Below are 23,113 nucleotides of genomic sequence, written 5' to 3' on the forward strand. Positions count from 1 at the left end.
GGAGAGATTATACGGGGAATCCTTCATCCCGCTCCTGGCAGGGCTCACAGAGAATCTCCATTTGTGAAACTGGAGCCTGCCGCACCGCTGCTCCTCAGCTTACAGCTTACCGGCATGAGCCCTCCGCTCCTCTCCTCTCCTCTCCTCTCCGTGCCAGAGAGAGACAGACACACGTCACGGCAGAAACACACCAGTCTGGTCGCCCCCAGAAAACACACGCCCCCCTCCACCCACACCCCCTCTCACTGCATCCCAAATATGTCTAATGGTGTGTCCTTCCATTTACCCTCTCTGCCCATCCTAATTGCATAAAACTCTCATGAAAGGCCACTGTAGATATTCCACTCAGCACCTTATTTCCACACTGACAGAGTGACAGAGGCTGTGTGTTGGTGACTGGTGTGCTGGGATGTGTGTGTGTGTGTGTGTGTGTGTGTGTGTGTGTGTGTGTGTGTGTGTGTGTGCTGTTGAGGTGCAGGGGAGGCTGTGTGTGTTTGTAGCTGGTGTGCTGGGATGTGTGTGTGTGTGTGTGTGTGTGTGTGCTGTTGAGGTACAGGGGAGGCTGTGTGTGTTTGTAGCTGGTGTGCTGGGATGTGTGTGTTTTTGTGTGTGTGTGTGTGTGTGTGTGCGTGTGTGTGTGTGTGTGTGTGTGTGTGTGTGTGTGTGTGTGTGTGTGTGCTGTCGAGGTGCAGGGGAGGCTGTGTGTGTTTATAGGTGGTGTGCTGGGATGTGTGTGTGTGTGTGTGTGTGTGTGTGCTGTTGAGGGGGCTGCCGAGGCTGCACGGGCATTAGCCTAGAGCGCTCTCCACTGTGAACTTGAGCCAGTGCTCTGTTGGCTTGAAAGGTCACATTTCATTTGGCAGAGTGCTTTGTTTTGGTGCGAGCAAGGCACAACCCCTCCAAAGGGAGGTCTTTCACCTCCATTATCCCTGATTACTCTGTGCGGTGTGTGTGTGTGTGTGTGTGTGTGTGTGTGTGTGTGTGTGTGTGTGAGAGTGTTTGTGTGTGTGTGTGTGTGTGTATGAGAGTGTGTGTGTGTAGGAGGGGGGTCTGCATGTTTACCTGAGTATGATGGCTGTCCAAGTGTCTGTGCTGTAATGTGGCACTGGAGCCATTTGACTTGGGGTGTCCCTCATCCTCTAAAGACCCTGAAAGACACTCACACACACAGACACACACAGACACACACAGACACACACACACACACACACACACACACACACACACACACACACACACACACACGCATAGACAGTGAGTGTTTTAATGCTTTGGCAACACAATGTAGCTTTAAATGCCAATAAAGGGTACTGCAGTGAAATCAAACAGAAGAAAAACAGACAGACAGGTAAACAGATAGAGGTAGATAGATACAGGGGGAGAATAAAAGTGAATCTTTAGTCCTCAGGAAATGAAAAACATGTTGGTTGCGGTACTGCCGAGCCCTTCACCATAATCCCTGACCTGGGGTCAGCTTGGTGACAGCTTCTAGGTCATCTCCCATCACTTCAGCCATCTTCTCTCTGGGTCATCTTACTTAATTTCCCCTCTCTCTCTCTATGTACCTCCATCCATCCACTCAAGCTTCCCGTTCACTTTCTCTTCCGTTCCTCCCCATCTCTTTCTCTACCTCTCTCTTCTCTCTCTCCCTCTCTCTTCTCTATCTCTCTCTCTCCCCACCCCCCATCCCTCCTCCCTATCTCTTCTGAATCTCAGGGTCACTCCAAGGTTAAACGGTGGGCTGGCCGTGTAGAGAGCTGGCGTGTGTGTGCTCTCCCTCCGGTAAACAAGTGTCCCTGCGGCGTGAAGGCCGGGGGCAGGCCACTCTCGCACACCAACAGCAATGATGACGGTGCTCCGTAATTAATCTGTTTATTTCTCATGAACATGAATAATTGATACGACTGTCAGCACCACAGCAATTAATTTCCATTCAGGCCAAGGTCTGACCATGTGACTGTGTGTGTGTGTGTGTGTGTGTGTGTGACTGTGGATGAGTGTGTGTGTTGGGGGGGTTGTTGTTGGTGAGTGTGTGTGTGTGTGTGTGTGTGTGTGTGTGTGTGTGTGTGTGTGTGTGAAAGAGACTTATGAAAGTGGATGCTTTAAGGATGATTCAAACTCAGCTTGTTCAGAACATGAAGAACTGGGCTCAGCACAGCTGAAATCAACAGAAACGGGAGGCTGGGTCTCACTACACTAAACACACCTTATATGGTATGCTGCAGTAACCAATAACATTGTGGTTGTGAGTCGAACAAGTCAATTAACCCCCTCTCCCCCAAATAATTGCAACTAAGGCCTTTTGAGGGATGTCCCTAAACCAAATGCGTGAGAAACAAGCTGAGATCTGTATTATTTCACATGTTCACACTATTGGTGTTCCCATGTCCGCGCGGAACGATTCCACTCTAGCCTGAGGAATAAAGGACACAACTCCTGTGTCAGATAAACAAACACATGCATGCAAATCCGGCTGAATAGTATTTTATTTTTTGGAGGTAGTGCATTACGAGGGTCTCTAACGCATGGCAGGTCTGAAGCGGAGGTTACCATTGGACAGCTGGTTGCCGTTCTCGACGGGCGCAGGGCTTGGGGAGTTAGGGCAGTGGTTGTGGGTGTTGGCGTTCTTGTCCTGGAGCTGTGGGGACATAGAGGTGGGGCCCTGGTCGTCACGGCCTGGCATGTTTATGTTGGAGTTGAATCCTGGGAAAAGAGGAGACGAGCAAAATGCAACGTAAACTCGACAGCGGACTTAACACAGAGAGAGGGGACAGAGTTGCTCTGGACATTGGTGTCAGTCAGTGTAACAGCACACCATAAAGCATTGGGACAATGTCACGAGGGCGATGAGATGTCCTTTCATCTACAGTCCAATGCAGAAGCATTATCAGTGTGTGGTGCCCTACCTTCAACCAGCATTACAATTTACATAGAAATGACCAATAGATAAATAAATATACCGGTCAACTAAAGACAAGTCAAAGATCAACATATGTACATTCATTTAAATGACATTTATGAAAAGTATTATGTTAATTGATTTATGTAAAACAATAACAATTTGTGTGTAAATTGTACTGTTGATGAGATGTAGAGCAGTCCAAAGCAGTTAATGAGGAATATTGAAAAAATTGCAAAATATATAGATTATTTGAGATATGCAGACTTCCTGTTTACACACACACACACACACACACACACACACACACATGTTCCCACCCAGACCCCCAAACGCAATCTCCTGGGAATGTTCCATGTGAGCGGTCCTGGCTGACCTGGCTCTTAGGTGGGGAACACTTTTGGGGGGGATGGGGGGGCTGGGATGGATAGGGGATGACCCGGCCAGCGGTCCGGAAACTTCTGGAATTCAGAGAGTTAGCACCTGCCAGACCCCTCACGCCACAGGGGCCCCACCACTCACGTTTCCCCCATCACAGGGCCAGCTGCCTCCCTCTCCGAATGCCTTCCGTCTGAATGGCCAAGAGGGTGGCAATGACGACAGCAGCATTGAGTGGTCTTGTGGTCAGTGTGTGTGTGTGTGTGTGTGTGTGAGTGAGTGGGTGGGTGGGAGGGCGGGTAGTTGTGAGAAAGGGAACGGAAATGGTCTGTGCCCCCTTAAGCCCCTCTGGCATCCAGGGCATGGCTTGGATCTTGCCGCCACACGGTCGGATATAGACACAAAGGTCACACGTACACACACACACGCGCGCGCACACACACACACACACACATACACACACACAAACACGAACACACACACATCCACACACACAAACACGAACACACACACACACACACACACAACTTCTTGACACTGAAATGCTAAAGCCACCGGCTGTCACGCGTTGCCTGTTTCCATAACGGCTCTGTTTTCTAGGAAGAGCCCTTTGATGACTGGCTGTGACTATGACTTCATGGGCCTCAAATACTTGCTTTGACTGTTTATCGGCGGAGAGTGTTTGCCTTTTTAGTCCGTCGTTTTAAATAAATTCCCTACATTCCACTCGTTGTCTGACCACTTGACCACTGAAGGTGACTGTCGTAGCGGCCCTATCCACGGTGCAGTGAGAGAAGAAAGAGAAAAACAAGCTCCTTATATGTACAGGACGCCAAGCTGATGTCCTCTCGTCTTTATTGGGTATGAGTGATGACAGATGGAGACAGAATGTTCCCACTCAGCGACACAAACACCTCTCTCGTTTTTCTGTTCCTCTGTCGCTCACTCTCTGTCAGCCCCTTTCTATCTGTATCTGTCTCTCTCTCTCTCTCTCTCTCCTATATCTCTCTCTCTCTCACTCTTCTGGTATAATCCTTCAGGTTCATTAATGAGACTCTCAGAGGAACAGATATTACAGAATGGCTTCAGGACATCCTCAAATCTCCACCTTCTGCAGTTAATAATAGATAAATAAATAAATAAATAATACAATTAAATAATAATTCTTTCAGTTCCAGTGCACTCCATCACTTCCTGTTCTTTTAGCCTCTGAGTATGTGCCTGTGCCTCAGTGGATCAGATTACAGGGCTGAAGCTCCATAAACCATATGATGGGAGAGCCTATTGTCTGGGGCTCGCGGGGTTAAAACTGGAGACCAGGGCCACATCCTAGAGTGTCTACTGTCCATAGAGCCGCTGTCACTCACGCCGACTGACAAGATGCTTCATTAATAATGGCGCAACTGAATCTGGGCTATGGCAACCACCACACTGCCACATACCCCACCCCCTTCCCAACACACACACACACACCCAACCCCAACCCACTCTACCATTGCTCATCTGGGGCTTATGGCAGCAGTCTGGAGGGCTTATTTCCTTCTGCCAATCATGGGAGGGTTCCAGGAGAACGGCCATTTAGGGTTTGGGAGACGTGTGTCATGGCCGTAGAGCAAGTTTCAAGCTGGTTCCTACAATTTTGATTTCTATTCAGGTTAAGAAGGTTGATATGATTCACCCCATGCCCTCTAAATCCGCACAGGGACTCTAGTAGAGAAGAAATCCCCCAACACACACACACACACACACACACACACACACACAAATCCCCTCTCATTCTCTTTCACTTGCACACACACAAACACACACACACACACACACACACACACACACACACACCCCAACCCCATGGCGCACACAAACAAATCTGAGAGGCCATTTTCAGGTATCATTGGCATGCTTGCTTGGAATGATCCACACTCGTCAAAGGGAGCAGGAGAATGTGTTGTTTAAAATTTCATGGGCACATCATCTCCGCCTGATGCAATATTAATGCATTAGGTGCTAATACCCTTTATGGCTCCTCCACCGGGGAGGGGCAGAGGATTGAATGGAGAAGAAAGGAGAAGCAGAAAGAGAGAGCCAGAGAGAGAGAGAGAGAGAGGAGAGAGATGGGGGGAGGAGGGAGAAAGGTGGCCTCTTCACGTCACCCTGTGGCTCAGGGATGGTACATGAATGTGTCTGTTTGTTTTAATGCTAACACCCTCCCCATGAATAGAAATGACATTGTCTTATTGACATGTTGCATTAGCCAGCTCCCTACTCGACAATACCATATACATGACAGGCTTCACCGGAGACAAGATGTGTGTGCACAGTAGACGCTGATTGGTGAAAGCATCTTTCCCTTTTCCCTGTGAACCAGTGCACTGAGGGCCTGGGGGGGTTTGAAAGACCAGACTTAAAATAATGGCACCTCATAAAACATATATGGCCTGAGTGTTGTTGCTTCGGCAGGTTCCCACGGGACCTGAAAGTTGTGATGTATTTATTTGGTGGGTTATGGAGTAGTAGCTGAAAATGATAGCCAGGAATTCATTCACTGTGAGGGTGAAGCCTTTCTACATGAAAATGCAGGTCGAGAGGCTATAAAAATATTCCTGGTCGTAAAATGGCCTTGAAAACATGAGTGATGTTAGCAGGGATGGGCATCTCCAGTTAGGATTTACAAGGCCTTGAAGTCCAGAACATTACCACATTTTAGCATCATGTTCTTAAGCTGGTGACAACAAGACATGCATGCACAGTGTATAGAATGATCGTCTATAGAATGAAAAGCCGGTCCTCTGCAAGACAGCTATTCCCATGAGGACATTAATGACATTAAAGATGCATGCCTGGAACCTTCCTTTCAGCTCATGTAAGCCTGGCTAGGGGCATATTTTCGGGTCTAACATGGATCATAATACTTCAGGTGACAAATGAATAAAAAAAATAATAAAAATGATTAAACTCTGTTTCGTCATAATGGATATATCCACCTATTTCACTCAGCTGTACTCATTTCAGGCGCTAGCTCTTTAATGGATTCTCCTCTGGGAAAGACAGAGAAGCAAGGGTCAGCTTAATTGTATTTACTCGTCTTGGGTAAGCTGTATTCATCAATGTTATAGTTGCTATAGTTGCTATAGTTGCTACTGTGAACATAGCCATTATCAGACTCCTTATAAATTTGGAGGCCACCATAAAAATAGACATATTGCAATCTGGACTACAACAGCTATTAACCTTTCTCAGTTTAATGATGAGAGAATAGCCATCGGTTAAAATGCTACGAAAGCAGGTCTCACAGGAGAAAGCCTGTTAGCACTTGCTTGTTGAAACCACCATCCAACAGGCTCCCATGTCATCTGTGCCTTGAACCAAAGGACCTTTATAAGTTATAAATATCACATAACATCACCAAGATTTCATCTGGAACCTTTCGTGGTTTTATACAAAGAACCTTTTCAAGGTGCTCCTGGGAAAACAAGCCATCAAACTCTGTCCCCCTTTCCGAATTGATGATCATTGTTTCCCCTGGCATGGCGAGCGATAAAACCAAATGTGCTCCCGGAGTGATCCGGACCCCTGACCTCGGCATTAGCGCTGCGTTAGCGACGGAGCCATAAACCCCCTCGCCTCTCAGCTGCTAAAGGTCACCCATGTAAATGAATGGCCAGCGCGAGGCCTGCGAAGAGCGGGAGCCCCTGCGCCCCTTGTGCTTACCACGGCAGTTAACCCCCAACTAGTGTTAGCGTCCCCCCATCAGCGGCCCAAGGGCACGCACACAGAGAGGTGGTGGGGGTAGGGGGTGGAGGGTGGACTGACTGGGGGTGAGAAGGGGCATGAGGTGTGGTCTATGAGGTGTCCCGGGTGGCCCATAGATAAGGGGAAAGGGTTTGAGTTGGTTTGTTTGGCTTTATGTTACAAGGGAAGAAAGACGGATGGAGACCTTACCCATTTGGCAAAAGAGAGTTCTAACACTGCCAATAAATCACTTTACAGACACCGAGAGACACACACAGACACACACACACACACACACACACACACACACACACACACACACACGCAGAGACAAACACTTACATACACACGCATACACTCAGTATTCGAATGGGGGTTGACCTGTGTTCTCCGAATGAATGATTACAGAGAGGCAAAGGTTGCAAAGCTTTACTGTACACACACACACACACACACACACACACACAGAGCGGGAGGTTGGACAACAAGGCGTGGTCAGGGTCGTGGTGAAGTCACACACATAAATCCATGTGATGGACCCTGCATTGGGCTAAAGCGCTTTTAATTAAAAACAAAGGTTATGTGGGTGTGATGATCAGACGTGTGTGTGTGTGTGTGTGTGTGTGTGTGTGTGTGTGTGTGTGTGTGTGTGTGTGTGTGTGTGTGTGGGTTGTGCAAAGTGGAAGGGGGAAAGAAAAGAAAAAGACATGCATTTTAACCCCACATAAACAGACAAACAAACTAACAGACACACAAACACAAACACACACACACACACACACACACACACACACACACACACACACACACACACACACACACACACACACACACACAAGACACACACACACACACACACACAGACACACAGACACACACACACACACTCCATGTCAGTAAAGGCTGCAGTTTTAGTGAAACTAAATGACCCAGGCCATAAAGCGAGAGATGGATTTGACTTAATGCAGCACACAATGACTTTCACTGGACCTGCATGGACAGCATCTCCCATTCAAACACATCAGGGCTCTATGGTTCTGGTGGACCAGTAGACAATGACTATCTGTTAAAGATATCCATAAACCACATTCATAAACACTGTCCTTAAATAGACTAGAGAAATGGATGTTGAGGAACATTTCCTGAAGTCAAACTATGTAAGAATGTGTGTGTGTGTGTGTGTGTGTGTGTGTGTGTGTGTGTGTGTGTGTGTGTGTGTGTGTGTGTGTGTGTGTGTATGTGTGTGTGTATGTGTGTTTGTTTGTGAAGCTACAGAAATTGTGTGGTTACACCACTCTCCTGAAACAGATGTCTGGAACAGTCTAATGCTATTTCGACGCCGTGACTAACTTCTTGGATTTCTAATGGTTTGGTACTGAGGTTTGGGTTTGACCAGCTGATGACTTGATTCTTTCTGACGCAGCAATGTTTGGTTCCCACAGTCAGGGAAAGAGGAGGATGATTGCACAACATGTAGCAAATGAACAAAAACTACAAAAACAAACAAGAAAACACGCCTCAAAGACCCAAATTAACACTGTGAGGACTCGAGGAGACGTTGAGGAGACGTTGTACAAAACATTGGAAAACAGTAGATCCGCATACGCTCATTTTCTTATACTCACATTTCAGTGCTAAGAAAGAGCCACTGATGATGGACTGGTGGACTGCTGCCCCAAATGAGGTAACGGTTAAACAAATTTTGGTCAGACCTACTTTACAGTATGTTTTGTGTACTTTAAGCCAGGTTCTTGATATAAGCAAATCAGTCTCCTGGGAATACGATCATACCATACAGTAAGGGCGGGTATATTTGGGATAAATTATGACTCTAGACGCTTGTGTCATACTGGGAATGGGCTTCAACAGTAGGGGTAGTGTACATGGTCATTACATACGTATACAGTATGATATATAAATATAACATTAAAAATGACCCAGACATGATGTTACACATACTATACATCCACTCAGTCCTACAGACCACAGCTGCCTCTCACTCGCCTCTACCCACCCTCACACATCTGCTTACCTCCGTCGCGGACCTTGCGTCTGGAGGACTTGCGCAGGAGGTGGCGCCCGGAGCTGAAGAGCGTGTTGAGCTCGTCCAGCGGGCTGGTTAGTGGACGCCCGTTGGCCGGGTTGAAGAGCAGAGGCGACGATGAGCAGGAGTGGGCCCTCCGGGGCTCGGGTCGGGACGACGGGCCCCCCTTCACCGGGGAGTACGGGGTCTTCCCCCCACCGACGCCGGCGGACATGGGCGGAGGGGTGGTGCTGCAGGAGGTGTCTACGGAACCGCTGTGGCCCCGGGTCATGGACATAAAGCACGGTTCGGGCGGGAATGGGAAGTGGGACGGTGGCCTGTAAGGCGGAGGAGGCTGAGCCGGCGGGAGAATGGTTCCTATTGGCGGAGCCGGGGCTGGGGGAGGAGTCAAGGGCGGTGTGGACCTATCGGGCATGAGGACAGAGAGGCTCGGGGAGGAGTCGGCCCTCTGGCGGGCATACTGAGGGGAGAGGGGGCTGCTGCCATCTTGGCTGAAGTTGAGGTTGGTCTCGAACACGGGAAGCTTCTTTACCTCCAGCGGAGTGAGCGGCGACTCGTCCGAGGCCGGAGAGCATGTGACCGGCGATGGGGGGAACACCAGCAGCGGGGGCCGGTGTGGCAGCAGGTTGGGGAAGGGTGCCGGGATGTCACACGAGGCCCCATCTTTGGCGCCCTGCTTGGCCGCCTGGTCGGCCGAGCCCACTCCGCACCCTGGTACCCTCTTGGCCTCCAGCGCATGGATCAGAGGCTCTAGGGTCTCGGGCCGGACTGCCAGAGGCTGGGCCACGGGACCCACCGCCGACGCCACCACCGACCCACCCTCCTCGGGCAGGAAGTACTTCATCTCCTCGTAGACAGCTTCTCCCATCTCGGGGCTGTCCGTCTCGGGCTGGCCGAGGGCCTGCGAGGTGCCCACCATCTCGATGTAGACGTCCTCATCATCGGGGCAGCGGTACAGGCTGAGCGTGGCTGCCGAGTGGGGCCCGTCCATGGAGGCCGTCCTCTGAATGGTGCCCAGGCCGTGGTGGTGGTGCCCAGCGCGGGCCAGGCAGGCCAGCTTCATGTCGGTGGGGCGCTGCAGGGGGGCGCCCGGGATCTCCTCGTAGGAGCCCGTCAGCTTGGTGTTGGGGCTGCGCTTGGGCTTGGGCGGGGGGATCTTCTTCATGGTGCTGTAGTCGTCGCTGTGCGGCCGCGGCTTGGACAGGTCGCCTGAGAAGAGCGAAAGGACAGGAGAGAGGAGAAGAGAAAGGCATTACAATCCCCACTGTCCCACTCCAGAGGAACCCTGCGACAGTTTAAAGTCTTAAGCTTAATGACCTTGCACAATAAAGATACACATTTTTTTTAAACACCTTCTTTACTTAAATTGAAAATGAATAATTAACTTACTTATCATTTAACTAATTCATATTTATTTTTACCAAATAGTCAATCAGCATCCTAACTAATACAGAAATGTCCCTTTTAGATAAAGGATGGCTTGCAGATCAGTAGTTGTTTATCAGATAGAAATGCTAATGGTATAATTCTAACCTGTATTTATATTTATGTATTTGTGTGTGTGAGTGTGTTTATATGTGTGTGTGTGTAATTATATGTGTAACACATACTGGAGAGGTCGGAGGGGGACAGCTGTGTTTTGGGAGGGCTTCCTGCGGGGGACGCCTGGCAGCCGTCAGCAGGGCTATCTTTGGGCGCGATGGACAGCCCCGCGCTCACCGCCTCGTAGGACGCGCTCAGACGCGTGTTGGGATCCCGCTTGGGCTTGGGGGGCGGCTGTTTCCGCGGAGACGACATCCCTCCGACTCCGCTGCCCCCCTCCTCGCTTGCGTGGCCCATGGCCTGGAGGGCCGGTTTCATAGAGGAGCCGCCGGCGGAATGTACCAAGTTGTCCACTTGCAGGGGGAGCGGCACGGAGCTGGAGCGAAAGTGCCGCGGGACTCGGCTGCCGGCGACGTCGTTCACACGGCCGCACTTCTCCACAGGCCTGGAGGGACAGTAGCTGGGTGAGCTTCACACAATAAAACCCCCACAATCCTCTCCTTCTCTCTCTCTCCCTCCCTCCCTCCCTCTTCCTCTATATTTCTCTCCCCTTTTTCAGCTTCTGCAGGAACCTGAGGTGCTAAATTACTTGCAAATTGGGTTAGGTCACTCGCAAGCAGCTCTGAAATGGATGCTTGGAAGCAGCGTGGATAGAGCAGGGTGCCTGTGCACAATATAGCAGAATAGGATATCTGCGCTGAATCTCAGAATCTCAGGTTTGAGTTATGCTTTCACTTTTTATACACACAAATAAAGACTAAATACCAAACCAATTACAGCCCCTCTTAAAACATTGTACTGCTTTTCCTGTAACCTGAAGTCGAGGCACCAAGTGTTATTTTATAGGCAGAATTATATAATTCAGACACGTAGCCTTGGCAGGGGGCTTCCCAACCAAAAGCCAAAATAGCCTCTTTATGGCATTAATTGTTTAAGACTAAGCTGCTTGCCCTAATGTGCTAATATGAAATGCACTCTCCAGTTTGATATTTCCCTCTGTAATCTGGCACGGCCATCTGCTGCTCCTTTGGGAGGGGGGCAGTAGTAGCTGTGGTGATGTGTGTGTGTGTGTGCGTGCATGTGTATGGGATGGTTTAAAGGCTTAAGACATGAGTGTGTGTGTGAGTCTGTATGTGTGTGTGTGTGTGTGTGTGTGTGTGTGTGTGTGTGTGAGTGAATGGGTGATTTTGCTTAAGGGGATGGGGTTGCCCTGCCTCACCTGTTACCTTCACACACTCTGATGATGACAGGAGTGCAGAGTGTGAGTGACTTGGATATATATATATATATGAATGTGTGTGTGTCTGTGTGTGTGAGTCCATGTGTGTGTGTTTGTGTGTGCATGTGTGTGTGTGTGTGTGTGCTCTTAGGCTTCCACCCCTCCTTGCCTGCTTCGCAGCAGATGTCCATGCATGGGGGTTGGGGTTTGCTGATGGAGGTTGAGAGAAGATCTCCTCTGTAGTGAATAGCTCTTAGACAGTGTGTATGCGTGTGTGTGTGTGTGTGTGTGTGTGTGTGTGTGTTTGTGTGTGTGTTGTGTGTGTGTGACTGTGTGTGTGTGTGTGTGTGGGTGTGTGTGTGTGTGTGTGTTTGTGTGTGTGTGTGTGTGGGTGTGTTGTGTGTGTGTGACTGTGTGTGTGTGTGTTGTATGTGTTTGGTTTGTGCATGCTTGTGTCGTTGTGTGTGTGTGTGTGTTTGCATGTGTGTGTGTGTGTGTGTGTGTGTGTGTGTGTTTGCATGTGTGTGTGTGTGTGTGTTTGCGTTTGTGTGTCTGCGTGTGTGTTTTAATGAGACTTTAATTGAGTTCTCCCCAACACCACGACAATGCACAGCAGCTGCATGTGTACGTTAACAGTAGGCCACAGCTCCACGCCATGTGAAGTCATTAGTATGGACTAAATAAAGGGCGAGAGAGTGAAGTGAATGAAAAGAGACAGACGCTCCTCCTTCGCGAGGTGTTCTTTTTCCTACCCAGCGCTGCGGCACTCCCCCATTTAAACAAACCCACATCCGCACCACTGATGCCGTCATGTAATGAGTGGCATCATCCGGGCTTGAACATTAACACCCGCACTAAGCAACAACCGTGACAGCAATGTGTACACTGTACCAATGGACTACAAATATACATTAAGCTTTATTGTAAAGTAGTGCTGAATTTGTATTGTAATGTCATGTGTTGTGATAATGTCTGTAGTTTTCTTGCGATGCATTGTATAGTAGCTGTTTTACTGTGAGAGACGTCCTTGTCCATTGCATGTTACACTGTACTTGATTTAAGACACCATGCTAAGCTATCCTGCTACACAGCCTACAAAAAGCCACTGAAGGACAACCTGTATTCCCTGCAGCACAACAGTATATCGGTCTTGGAGTTTGGGATACTCACTGAATGAGGTGGGGGAGACCCAGAGAGCAGAGGAGTCTGCCCCCACTTTCACTGCTATAACTATACAAATGACACTTGACTTGTGCACACACACACACACACACACACACACACACACACACACACACACACACACACACACACACACACACATACACACACACACACACACACACACACACACACCCCTCTCTCTCTCAGAGCTGAAGTAAGGCCAAGTATTCCACATGCTAACAGTTATGGAAGTTATAGAGAGCGAGCACATAGTGACTTAAGTCTTAAACGTACTCATGTGTGTGTATGTGTGCTTGTGCGTGTGTGTGTGTGTGTATGAGCGTAAGAGGCTTCAGTGTGTGTGCACTGCCGACGATAGCCTGCAGACCATTTATGCTGTATCATATAAAAGATGAGGGAGGTGTTGCTTTGGCCATTATGACTCCGGAATCTATATTTACACGGAACAGTGTCACAAAGCAGACGTGGACACACAGAAAACAGGGGAGCTTCATAAACAGCGCGCCCTTGCGTCAGTAGGCATGTCATCTTTGTTTGTTTTCCTCTATATGTCTATATTGGGTGATGATTCATGTTGCAGCTCATTCATGTTTTTCATCTGCGTCAGTGCCCCCCCCACCACCACCACCACCCCACCCCCAGCAGCGCGGGCAGAAGTGAGGAGGCTAATCCGGCGCTATGCTAGTTTAGGAGATTAGCGGGAGGGGGAGGGAATATTCCATGCTGGGGGCACACTGTAACAAAGCACAAACCCTACGCTTTCACAAATACAGACCCACACACACACACTCATACATAAACACACACACACACACACACACACACACACACACACACAGATGCAGAGTATCAGCATCTTCGGCAGGCAGCCAGAAAAAACGCACCAATAAAAATACCCACATGCACACATACACACTCACTCGCACACATATGCAGTCATTGCACATGCCTGTACGCACGCACACACACACACACACACACACACACACACACACACACACACACACACACACACACACACACACAAGAGTGTCACAATCTCGTTAAAAACCACTAGCACATGCATTCCCATGGCAAGAAGCCAAAGACAACATAACTTAATAAAACACAACCATAACTAATGCCAGCCTTTCAACACACCATTATGAGTTCCACTCGTAACGTATGATGGCCTTTGTGTCTATTATATAGCCAGGATTTTCAAAACTGAATTCAGTAGCTTGGAGCCACCACGGGGCTGGTCCTTATCCAATAAAACATACCATAACAGCCCATATCTATTATGCCTGGGACCATTAAACCTACATAAAAGCTTAACATTTTTTTCCTGTGAAATATAACGCAGCGCAGCGAACAACAACAGCTAGAAGGCCCAAAATGAAGCGTTACGAACATTAGGACAAGCAGAAGGCTTTTATGTCCTGTTCTTCTCTTTTTACTGCAACACAATGATTGTCTCTCAAGCCATTTGGAACAAAGCATCTGAAGAAGCACCCTATTTCATGCAGTTGCAATAGCAACCCCTTGAGCAGCGCCATTGCCATACACCAGCAGTGATAACTTGAAGGCTACAACATAATGAGCCTGTGGTGATGGGCCAACTCAAGTGCTGTCAAAAGACATCACCGAACAATGATCAGTTCTGCTAATTGGGGAGTATCTTGAAGGCTTAATGCCACACCTAGAACCTTGGTTGAGTGAGTCCAGATTCCAGAAACTCTCTGGTGTGGGTGAATCCTGCAGGCTCTGGCATGTGTGCCCCGCACCCAAACAGAGCATGGGCAACACTGTCTGACCCATGTGCCACCTGGTGTTGAGCTTTCAGATTCACATCATGTGCGCATCATCTATCAGGTTTACAGTAAACTTCAAACTACATTCCATTTTGGTTATCTGCACCCCCAAAAAATGACATCAAACACCAACAGACCCCAACATCTATCCAAAACATGCTGGATGTTGCTGGATAGTGTGCTGTAAAAGACATTGGGACTCATTTTCGAATATTTTCTGAAGTTTTTTCTCTGATATGTGTCTTACGAACTTCGGAAAAAAACAACGTAAGAAAAAGATCTCTGCCAGATTCATGAACGCCTGAAAATATGTTTTTAAGCAGCAGAAGGGTTCTGAGCTGTTCACCCCTGGAAGAGGTTTCTTAAATTGAAAGCGTGTTCTCGTGCACCTACATTTGCATATATACACGCCCGACAGATCCTTATAAGGGCACACAAGCGTTGGTATGTGTGCAGTCAGAATAGACCGAATCCACGCAAAGGCAACTTGAAAGCGAGTCATGTGTAAGAGGAAAGCGAGTAACGGTCAAGTAAAAGCGGATCTAACTTCACCGGTGCAGAGGTGGAGGTACTGTTTCCATGTGCCCATTCTATTCCACAATGGCTATATCAATGCGATTGAGTTGAATGCTTATTTATTTATTCACTTACATTTGCAGTGTTCGTGTAGTCCTTTCATTTATATTAAGGAAATCACAATGCCTCGTAGAATCATGACCCAAAATATGAAACGTAAGGAGTAAGGAGAAATTCCTTCTTAAATGCTTCTCAACTGCATTCGAGAATGAGGCCCATTGTCTTTAAACCAGGATTCTTAACCCAACAGCGAACTTTACAATGTTTATAATGTTGCCATTCATTGGGTGAGTATGGAAGAGTATGGCCATTAATTGGAATGTCCAGCGTCTGTCTGTGCATGCCTCCCCTCAGACACCTCCTCACCTCTTGGGGGAGTCCTCCTCCTTGCCTACGGGCTCGGGCCTCTCCCCGAGGGGCTGCGGACCGGTGGGTGGCCCACGCTGGCGGTCGTTCTCGCGTGCGATGTCCGAGGCGTTCTGTAACACCAAGCTGTCGTAGGAGCGCAGACCCATCTCCTCGGCCCCCTGAAGGAAGCGCTGAACAGTGCAGCGGCCCCGCTGACCCACGCTGCTCAGCCTGCAGCGCATGCGCTTACGCACCAGCCAGCCACGCACCACTGCAGCACCACACATACACACACGCACAGGGATAAAAGGAGAGAGTGGTAAGCAATACTTTTTCGCATGGAAACAAACAATCTCAAAATGTATCTTTCACATCAACATTAATGCACACAAAGAGAGACACAGAGAAACACAGGCACAGTTATGAGCGCACACAGAGAACCTCCGTAGTGTATCTATTTCTTTACCTTTTTGGCAGGTGACAATTTTCTTGTGAAGCTGATGGCAGCGGTCATTCAAGTGGTCAGCCTGCCAGTACCTCAGGAACACTTTACTGCTGCCCATCTAGTGGGAGAGAGAAAGAGAGAGAGAGAGAGAGGGAAAGAGAGAGAGGAAGAATCAAAAACCAACAAAAAAAAACTACAAAACAAAAACAACAAAAAGCAGACAAACCCAAGGCTAATGCTATGTGTCCCACTGGGATGGGTGAGTGGGATGTCATCATATGGTCTTACTTCCTGGTAAAAAAATGTGTGTGTGTGTGTGTATGTGTGTGTGTGTGTGTGTGTGTGTGTGTATGTGTGTATGTGTGTATGTGTGTATGTGTGTATGTGTGTATGTGTGTATGTGTGTATGTGTATGTGTATGTGTATGTGTATGTGTATGTGTATGTGTATGTGTATGTGTATGTGTATGTGTGTGTGTGTGTGAGTGGGTGTGTGTGTGTGAGTGTGTGTGCAAGCAGGTCAAAAACAGAGAAACGGAGGAAAAGAGACTTAGAGTAAGAGTGTGAGAAAGAGAGGGCCAAAAGAGAAAAACAGAAGCAGCTATGTTGCGTGTACCTGCCACCCCTGGAGTTTGCTGTGCTGGAGCACGTGCCTGCACCTCTCCTCCGCGGGCAGCTTCCTCCGGTCTCCCAGAGTGCTCTCCACCAGCTCTCTGTACCTGCAGGCCACAAAACACGCCATTCACCACAAGAGCAGAGAACTCTCTAGGACAACAACAAAAAAAGAAAGAAGAAAAACTCCCACACTCCACCAAGGACACTCGCTTTGACTGAGCACTGCAATCAATCACACATCTGACACACACTCCTTATTGCCACTGGAGTTTGTCAAACATCACAAAGAAACTTCTCAGGCGTCCACGCACACTCAACCCGAAGCATCTGTTCGACAACTCTTTACACACACGCCACTGCATTCCCTTACACACACACACACACACACACATACACACACACGCTGCATTAACCATTCAAGCTGATGGGCCCATATTGTGTTGTGGGAAAAAGGGGGCGAGGTTAGAGGTTGGGGAAAGGTCCAGGAGAGGAGTCTAGACGGGGAGCGAGCGAAGGCTGCTAAATCAAATCTGAGAGTGGAGGCCTTGAAGAGTCCAAACACTCGTGTTCCCAGTGTCTGTGGGAGCGGGGGCAGACGAAGAGGACTGGGGCCATGAGAAAAAACACAAAGAGGGGTCAGAGGTCGCCGGAGTCAGGAGTCGGGGTGACCTCGGAGCATCTGTTCCCATTGTGGTTGCCGTGGCAACTGTAGCTCTTACAGGTTGCTAAGAGCAGAGGGGTGAGGGAGTGTTGTTGAGGAGTGGAGGGCCCGGCCAAGTGTGTCACACACAAGGGAAGTTGTGAGAGCGCACTCCTCAGACAAGGCTTCCGCCCACCCCGACATCACACACACAGAGTGGGGTGTGTCAGTGTGACATCCCTCTCTCCCAACAATTTCTCACCATATCTTAAATACCATACTACCAGGAGAGCTTATGGAGACATCAATCTGTCTGTATGAATGAATCCAAATATGTTCATATGCATGCATGTATGTATGATTGTAGATAGGTATGTATAAGTGTACGTATGTATATATGGATGGATAGATAGATACAGGGAGGATGGATGGATGGAAATAAGTGTATCCACACATGGGTTTGCATGCATGGACAGAAATACGGTGGGACTGTGTGCATGTGTGCATCCTCTCAATAATCTCCCCTTCATGTATTCACCAACGACTGTCCCACCATCCCTCTCCTCTCTGCCCAGTCTTTAATATAATCCTAAATGAATGAGCAAGTGAGCGAGTGACTGAGTGAGCTGGGGAGTGAGTGAGTGAGTGAGTGAGTGAGTGAGCGAGTGAGTGAGTGAGTGGGTGAGTGAGTGAGTGAGCGGGTGAGGGAGCGAGTGAGTGAGTGAGTGAGCGAGTGAGTGAGGGCGGCGAGAGAGTGAGTGAATGTGTGAGTGAGTGAGTGAGTGAGTGAGTGAGTGAGTGAGTGAGTGAGTGAGTGAGTGAGTGAGTGAGTGAGTGAGTGAGTGAGTGAGTGAGGGAGTGTGTGAGTGTGAGTAAGTGAGTGAGTGTGTGAGTGAGCAAGTGAGTGAGCGAGTGTGTGAGTGAGTGAGTGAGTGAGTGAGCGCCTGTGCTGTGTTGTGCTGCTGCATGAGAGGGAGCAGGCTTGGGCATGCATGCGTGAGCCACACGCCTCTGACCCCTCAGTGGCGCTTTTAATCCATTGTTTAAGTAAAGGCTGGAGGACCTGCCTGCGTGACTCCACACCCCGCCGAGTCACGGCATGCCTGCACTGGCCGCGAGCACGCGTGCGTGTGCCTATGGGAGTGCAGAGGGCCCAGGCCGGCCTGGGGGGGCCGAGGGGGATTGTGGGGTTAGCGTGGATGGGGACAGATGGTGCAAGCGCCAAATCAGTGGCTTTTTGAAATCGTATTCCGTGTCAAGAGAGGTGGTGGTCAGAGTGGACGCATGAGATAAAGGGTTAATCCTGATTATCTCTCTTTCTCTTTCTCTCTTTCATTCTCTCTCTATCCCTCTCTCTTTCTCTCTATCCCTCTCTCTTTCCTTCTCTCCATCTCTCTCTCTGCTTGCCACACACACACACACACACACACACACACACACACACACACACACACACACCCAACACAGAGAAGATTTACAGTAACTTCCTCCATGCCTGGACTTTCACTCACCCTCTCCTCCATCTCTAACCCCACTCACTCCCTAACCCCCGACAACGGTGTCCCAGAGGGCTCATAAAGCACCAAAGGCAAAAAAGTGGGTGTACCAACAGTCTGTCATCCATGTACAACAACACAATGGGCGTCCCTAGACTTTTTGCTACTCCCACAAGGGCTGCAATCAGAATGGACACAGAAAGGACGTGAAATTTAAAACTGCTTTAAGTGGTTGGAGGTCCACAGCGAGGTCAGGTGTGGGGTCAAGCCCAAAACAGCCCTTTTTACAGCCTGGTAATGAAACAGTGAACAGACTCTGACCTGCACCATTCACTGTGACATCGGCCTGGCCCTTCAGATTGGGGAAAGCACCTACATTTGCCAACATTACTCTTGAGGCTTTTTCGACATTTAATTTAGTGATCAAACATGGTATACAGTATACAGCGGGTAAAATAAGTATTGAACACGTCTCCATTTTTCTCAGACAATATATTTCCAAAGGTGCTATTGACATGACATTTTCACCAAGTAATCCATACTCAAACACATTCAGAAATTAAGTAATGTTTCATAGTGTGAAATGAAACAGGGAAAAAGTATGTAACACATGAAGAAAGGGAGGTGCAAAAGGGCATGTTAAGACAACAGCTCAAATCTATCAGTAATAAGAAAGCAATCAGGACCCTTGTTAGTGCAAATTAATATCAGCTGGTTCTTACTGATGGCCTATAAAAAGGTGTCTCATTACAAAGGTGTCACACAAGAAACATCTCATGATGGGTAAAAGCAAAGAGCTCTCTCAAGACCTTCGCAACCTTATTGTTGCAAAACATTCTGATGGCATTGGTTACAGATCATTTTTTAAACTTCTGAAGGTTCCAGTGAGAACTGTTGGGGCCATAATCGAACTCTTTGGATGCCATAATATACACCATGTCTGCACATCACCCTAAAACACCATACCAACAGTGAAGTTTGGAGGTGGGAACATCATGGTGTGGGGCTGCTTTTCAGCATATGGTACTGGCAAACTTCACATAATTGAAGGAAGGATGAATGGTAAATTAACCCAGACATTCTTGATAAAAATCTGCTGCCATCTACCAGGATGATGAAGATGGTGAATCGAGGGTGGACATTTCAGCAAACAATGATCCCAAACACACAGCCAAGGAAACTCTCAATTGGTTTCAAAGCTGCTAAAATGGCCCAGCCAATCACCTGACTTGAATAAAATTGAAAATCTATGGAAAGAACTGAAGATCAGAGTTCATAGAAGAGGCCCACGGAACCTTCAATATTTGAAAAGACTGTTTATGTGGAAGAATGGGCCAAAATCACACCAGAGCAAAGCATACAGGAGACATCTTGAAGCTGCCATTACCAACAAAGGCTTATTACAAAGTATTAAATAAATAAATAAATATCAGTAAGCGTGTTCAATTATTTTTCCCTGTGTCATTTCACATTATTACACAAAACTTACATTTTTGAATGTATTTGTTTTGATTTCTTTGTATGCATGGATTACTTGGGTTGTTACCAACATCTGGTGAAAATTTAATGTCAATGTCCTTTGGAAATATATTTACTGAGAACGACGGTGACGTGTTCAATACTTGTTTTACCCACTCATACATATGAATGTTGAAAAGTTATTTATGATGAGCAAAGAAATGACTCAACCTCTAATCCATACCATAGATCTGTTTACCATACAGGAAATGATATACAGACATGGGAATCTGGTTACATTCAATATGGCAGTTGAGAACCTACAGAATTACCGATGCATATGTGCAGTTCCTGTAATCCGTTATAATGTGCAATACGCTGCATCTGATGTAGCAAACAGGCTGATGTCTGATCTCCTCCAAAACTTCGGTATGACATTGACAAGAAATGGCCATCTAGGCACTAAGACCCAGCGGACATCTTACTAAAGGATGAGGTGGTAGTGGTGCACTTTCTGCAGAGGAGGACAGGAAAACACCTGAAGTCCACACGGGTTCCTGTGGGCTGGGCTGCTGGGATCTGAGGGGCTTTTGGTGTGGGTGGGTACATGGGTGGGTATGTGTGTGTGTGTGTGTGTGTGTGTGTGTGTGTGTGTGTGTGTGTGTGTGTGTGTGTTTGTGTGTGTGTGTGTGTGTGTGTGTGTGTGTGTGTATGTGTGTAGAGGAGTGGGGAGTGTGATGGGAGTGCGCTGGGCCATGGAGTGATGATCTCTCACACAATCTTTCTTTCTAATTCCCTCTCCTTCTCTCTCTCTCTCTCTCTCTCTCTCTCTCTCGTTCTCTCTCTCTCTCCCCTTCTCTCTCTCTCTCCTGTGCTAAGGACCTCACTGGAAGCATGATAGATGAGCCTGTCATACTCATTAGTGACGGGCCTTAGTCTGCCATCAGCCTCCAGGCTTCCAGACTAGACCCATTCATATGAGAGAGAGAAAGGGAAGGAGGGAGAGAGAGGGAGAGAGAGGGAGAGAGAGAGAGAGAGGGGGGGGGAGAGAGAGAGAGAGAGGGAGAGAATATGAAAAGTATGAGCGAAAGAGTGAGAGAGAGTAGGAGAAATATGGAAGAAAAAGAGGGGCAAAGGGTTAGAGAGATAGCAAGAGAAATATAAAGGAAGTGAGATTAATGAAATGCACTGATGAGAAAAATAAGCCATAGGATATATAAAGGGCGAGAGACGTCAAGAGGGAGAGAGCACGAGAGTGAGAGACATACCCAAATCTGAGTTACACAAGAGAAAGCGAGAGAAAATAAAGACACACGCACGCACACAGGCAGTGAAAAAGAGAGAGCCTCTCTAGCTCTCTCTATCACTTCGCACGCGCACATGAAAAACAAAGTCACTGCACGCCTTTCGCACACGCGTATTTGCACACATACCCAACACGCCCCCGCCTCATGTCTTTACATCCATTCAAAAAAGACAGGACGAGAGAGAGGGGGAGACAGACAGAGAGAGGAATGAATGAATGGCATTGGGGTGGCTGAATGGGCTCTTTGTGAGTCCAAGGCTCTTCTCTGGATTGCTAAGTAAACAGGGTCATGGAGGAGAGAGAAAGAGAGAGAGCGAGAGAGGGAGAGGGATGGAGAGAGACGAGAGAGAGACGGACGACTTCCCAGCGCAACACCCCCAAGACAATGCAGTGCTTATGACAACAAACACACCATTCGGAGATAGAGAGAGAGAGAGAGAGAGAGAGAGACATACACACACACACACAGCCATCGCTCTACATATGATGTTCTGTTCTATTTTGGGGTCCACCCCCCAACTACCTGTATAACCAGAAAAGCTTTGGCAAAACAAAGTGAGTTTCTGTCATGCCAATAAAGCCCTGAATTTGAGAGAGAGAATGAGATAAAGAGAGAGAGGGATGTAGAAAGAGAGAAGGAAAGAAAGGGGGATGGAGAGATACACAGAGAGGGAGAGAGAATGAGCTTGAGCGAGAATGAATGGATATGTACCACCACAAACCAAGGGACCCAATACATACACAGCACTGTTCGGAACAGTGGGCCTAGGAACAGTACCATCTCCCCTGGAGAAAGCAAAAGGGCAAACAATGACTCACCAACACAGCGAGGGCGTCAATGGTGTGCATTCAAATCATGGACAGCTGAGGGCTTTTAAGGGATCTATGGGATATCCGTCTAATACCAGTATTTGGGGAGAACCACATATCTTTACACAGTAAAACATTTTTTTAAATCACAGACAAGAAGGCAACTATATCCTTGTTTTTTTGCAGGATTATAACTGCATCTGTAAACTCTCTGGCCTTAAAAAAGGGACTCATTGTCTGTAAAGGACAACCCCTCTTACGTGCCAATTGGAACCAGATGGAGAGCGGACCTGAAGACCGGCTCCTGGTCCAAAGACATTTGTGTCTCTGTGACAGACTCCTATGGTTTATGAATGAGAGATTTCTTCAGGGGCCCCACAAAGGCGTTGTGTGTTGTGTGCCGTCTGGGACCCAGTTAAAGGTCACACATCTGCTTTTGAAACTACTGGACCAAACAGTCACTGATCCCAATGTCCGGACGTAACATGCTTACTAACAGCTTATGGCAGTTTCTATAAAGAGCCCAAACAACCCAGAATAGAGATGTGCATCTACATAGGCCACACATACATATCCATAGGCTAAACAGAGTGTTCCTCTCTGAGGAGCTGTGAGAGCTTGGTACTTGTTT

The 23,113-nt window shown here is 48.0% G+C and overlaps 1 protein-coding gene across 1 annotated transcript in view; it reads right to left on the reverse strand.

The window, feature by feature from the left end:
- Positions 1–1,038: 1,038 nt before the first annotated feature.
- myo16 (myosin XVI) overlaps positions 1,039–23,113 on the reverse strand; it is a gene marked incomplete at both ends in the record, with an annotated part of 114,703 nt that continues 92,628 nt past the window's right edge. The window contains 7 exons of the mRNA XM_080839157.1: positions 1,039–1,148; positions 2,551–2,703; positions 9,039–10,259; positions 10,661–11,037; positions 15,732–15,984; positions 16,180–16,276; positions 16,774–16,876. Coding sequence (XP_080695283.1) covers positions 1,039–1,148; positions 2,551–2,703; positions 9,039–10,259; positions 10,661–11,037; positions 15,732–15,984; positions 16,180–16,276; positions 16,774–16,876 — 2,314 coding nt within the window. The remainder of the gene's footprint in view (positions 1,149–2,550; positions 2,704–9,038; positions 10,260–10,660; positions 11,038–15,731; positions 15,985–16,179; positions 16,277–16,773; positions 16,877–23,113) is intronic.

The sequence above is a fragment of the Sprattus sprattus genome, assembly GCF_963457725.1.
Source record: "Sprattus sprattus genome assembly, chromosome: 5".
Lineage (NCBI taxonomy): Eukaryota > Metazoa > Chordata > Actinopteri > Clupeiformes > Clupeidae > Sprattus > Sprattus sprattus.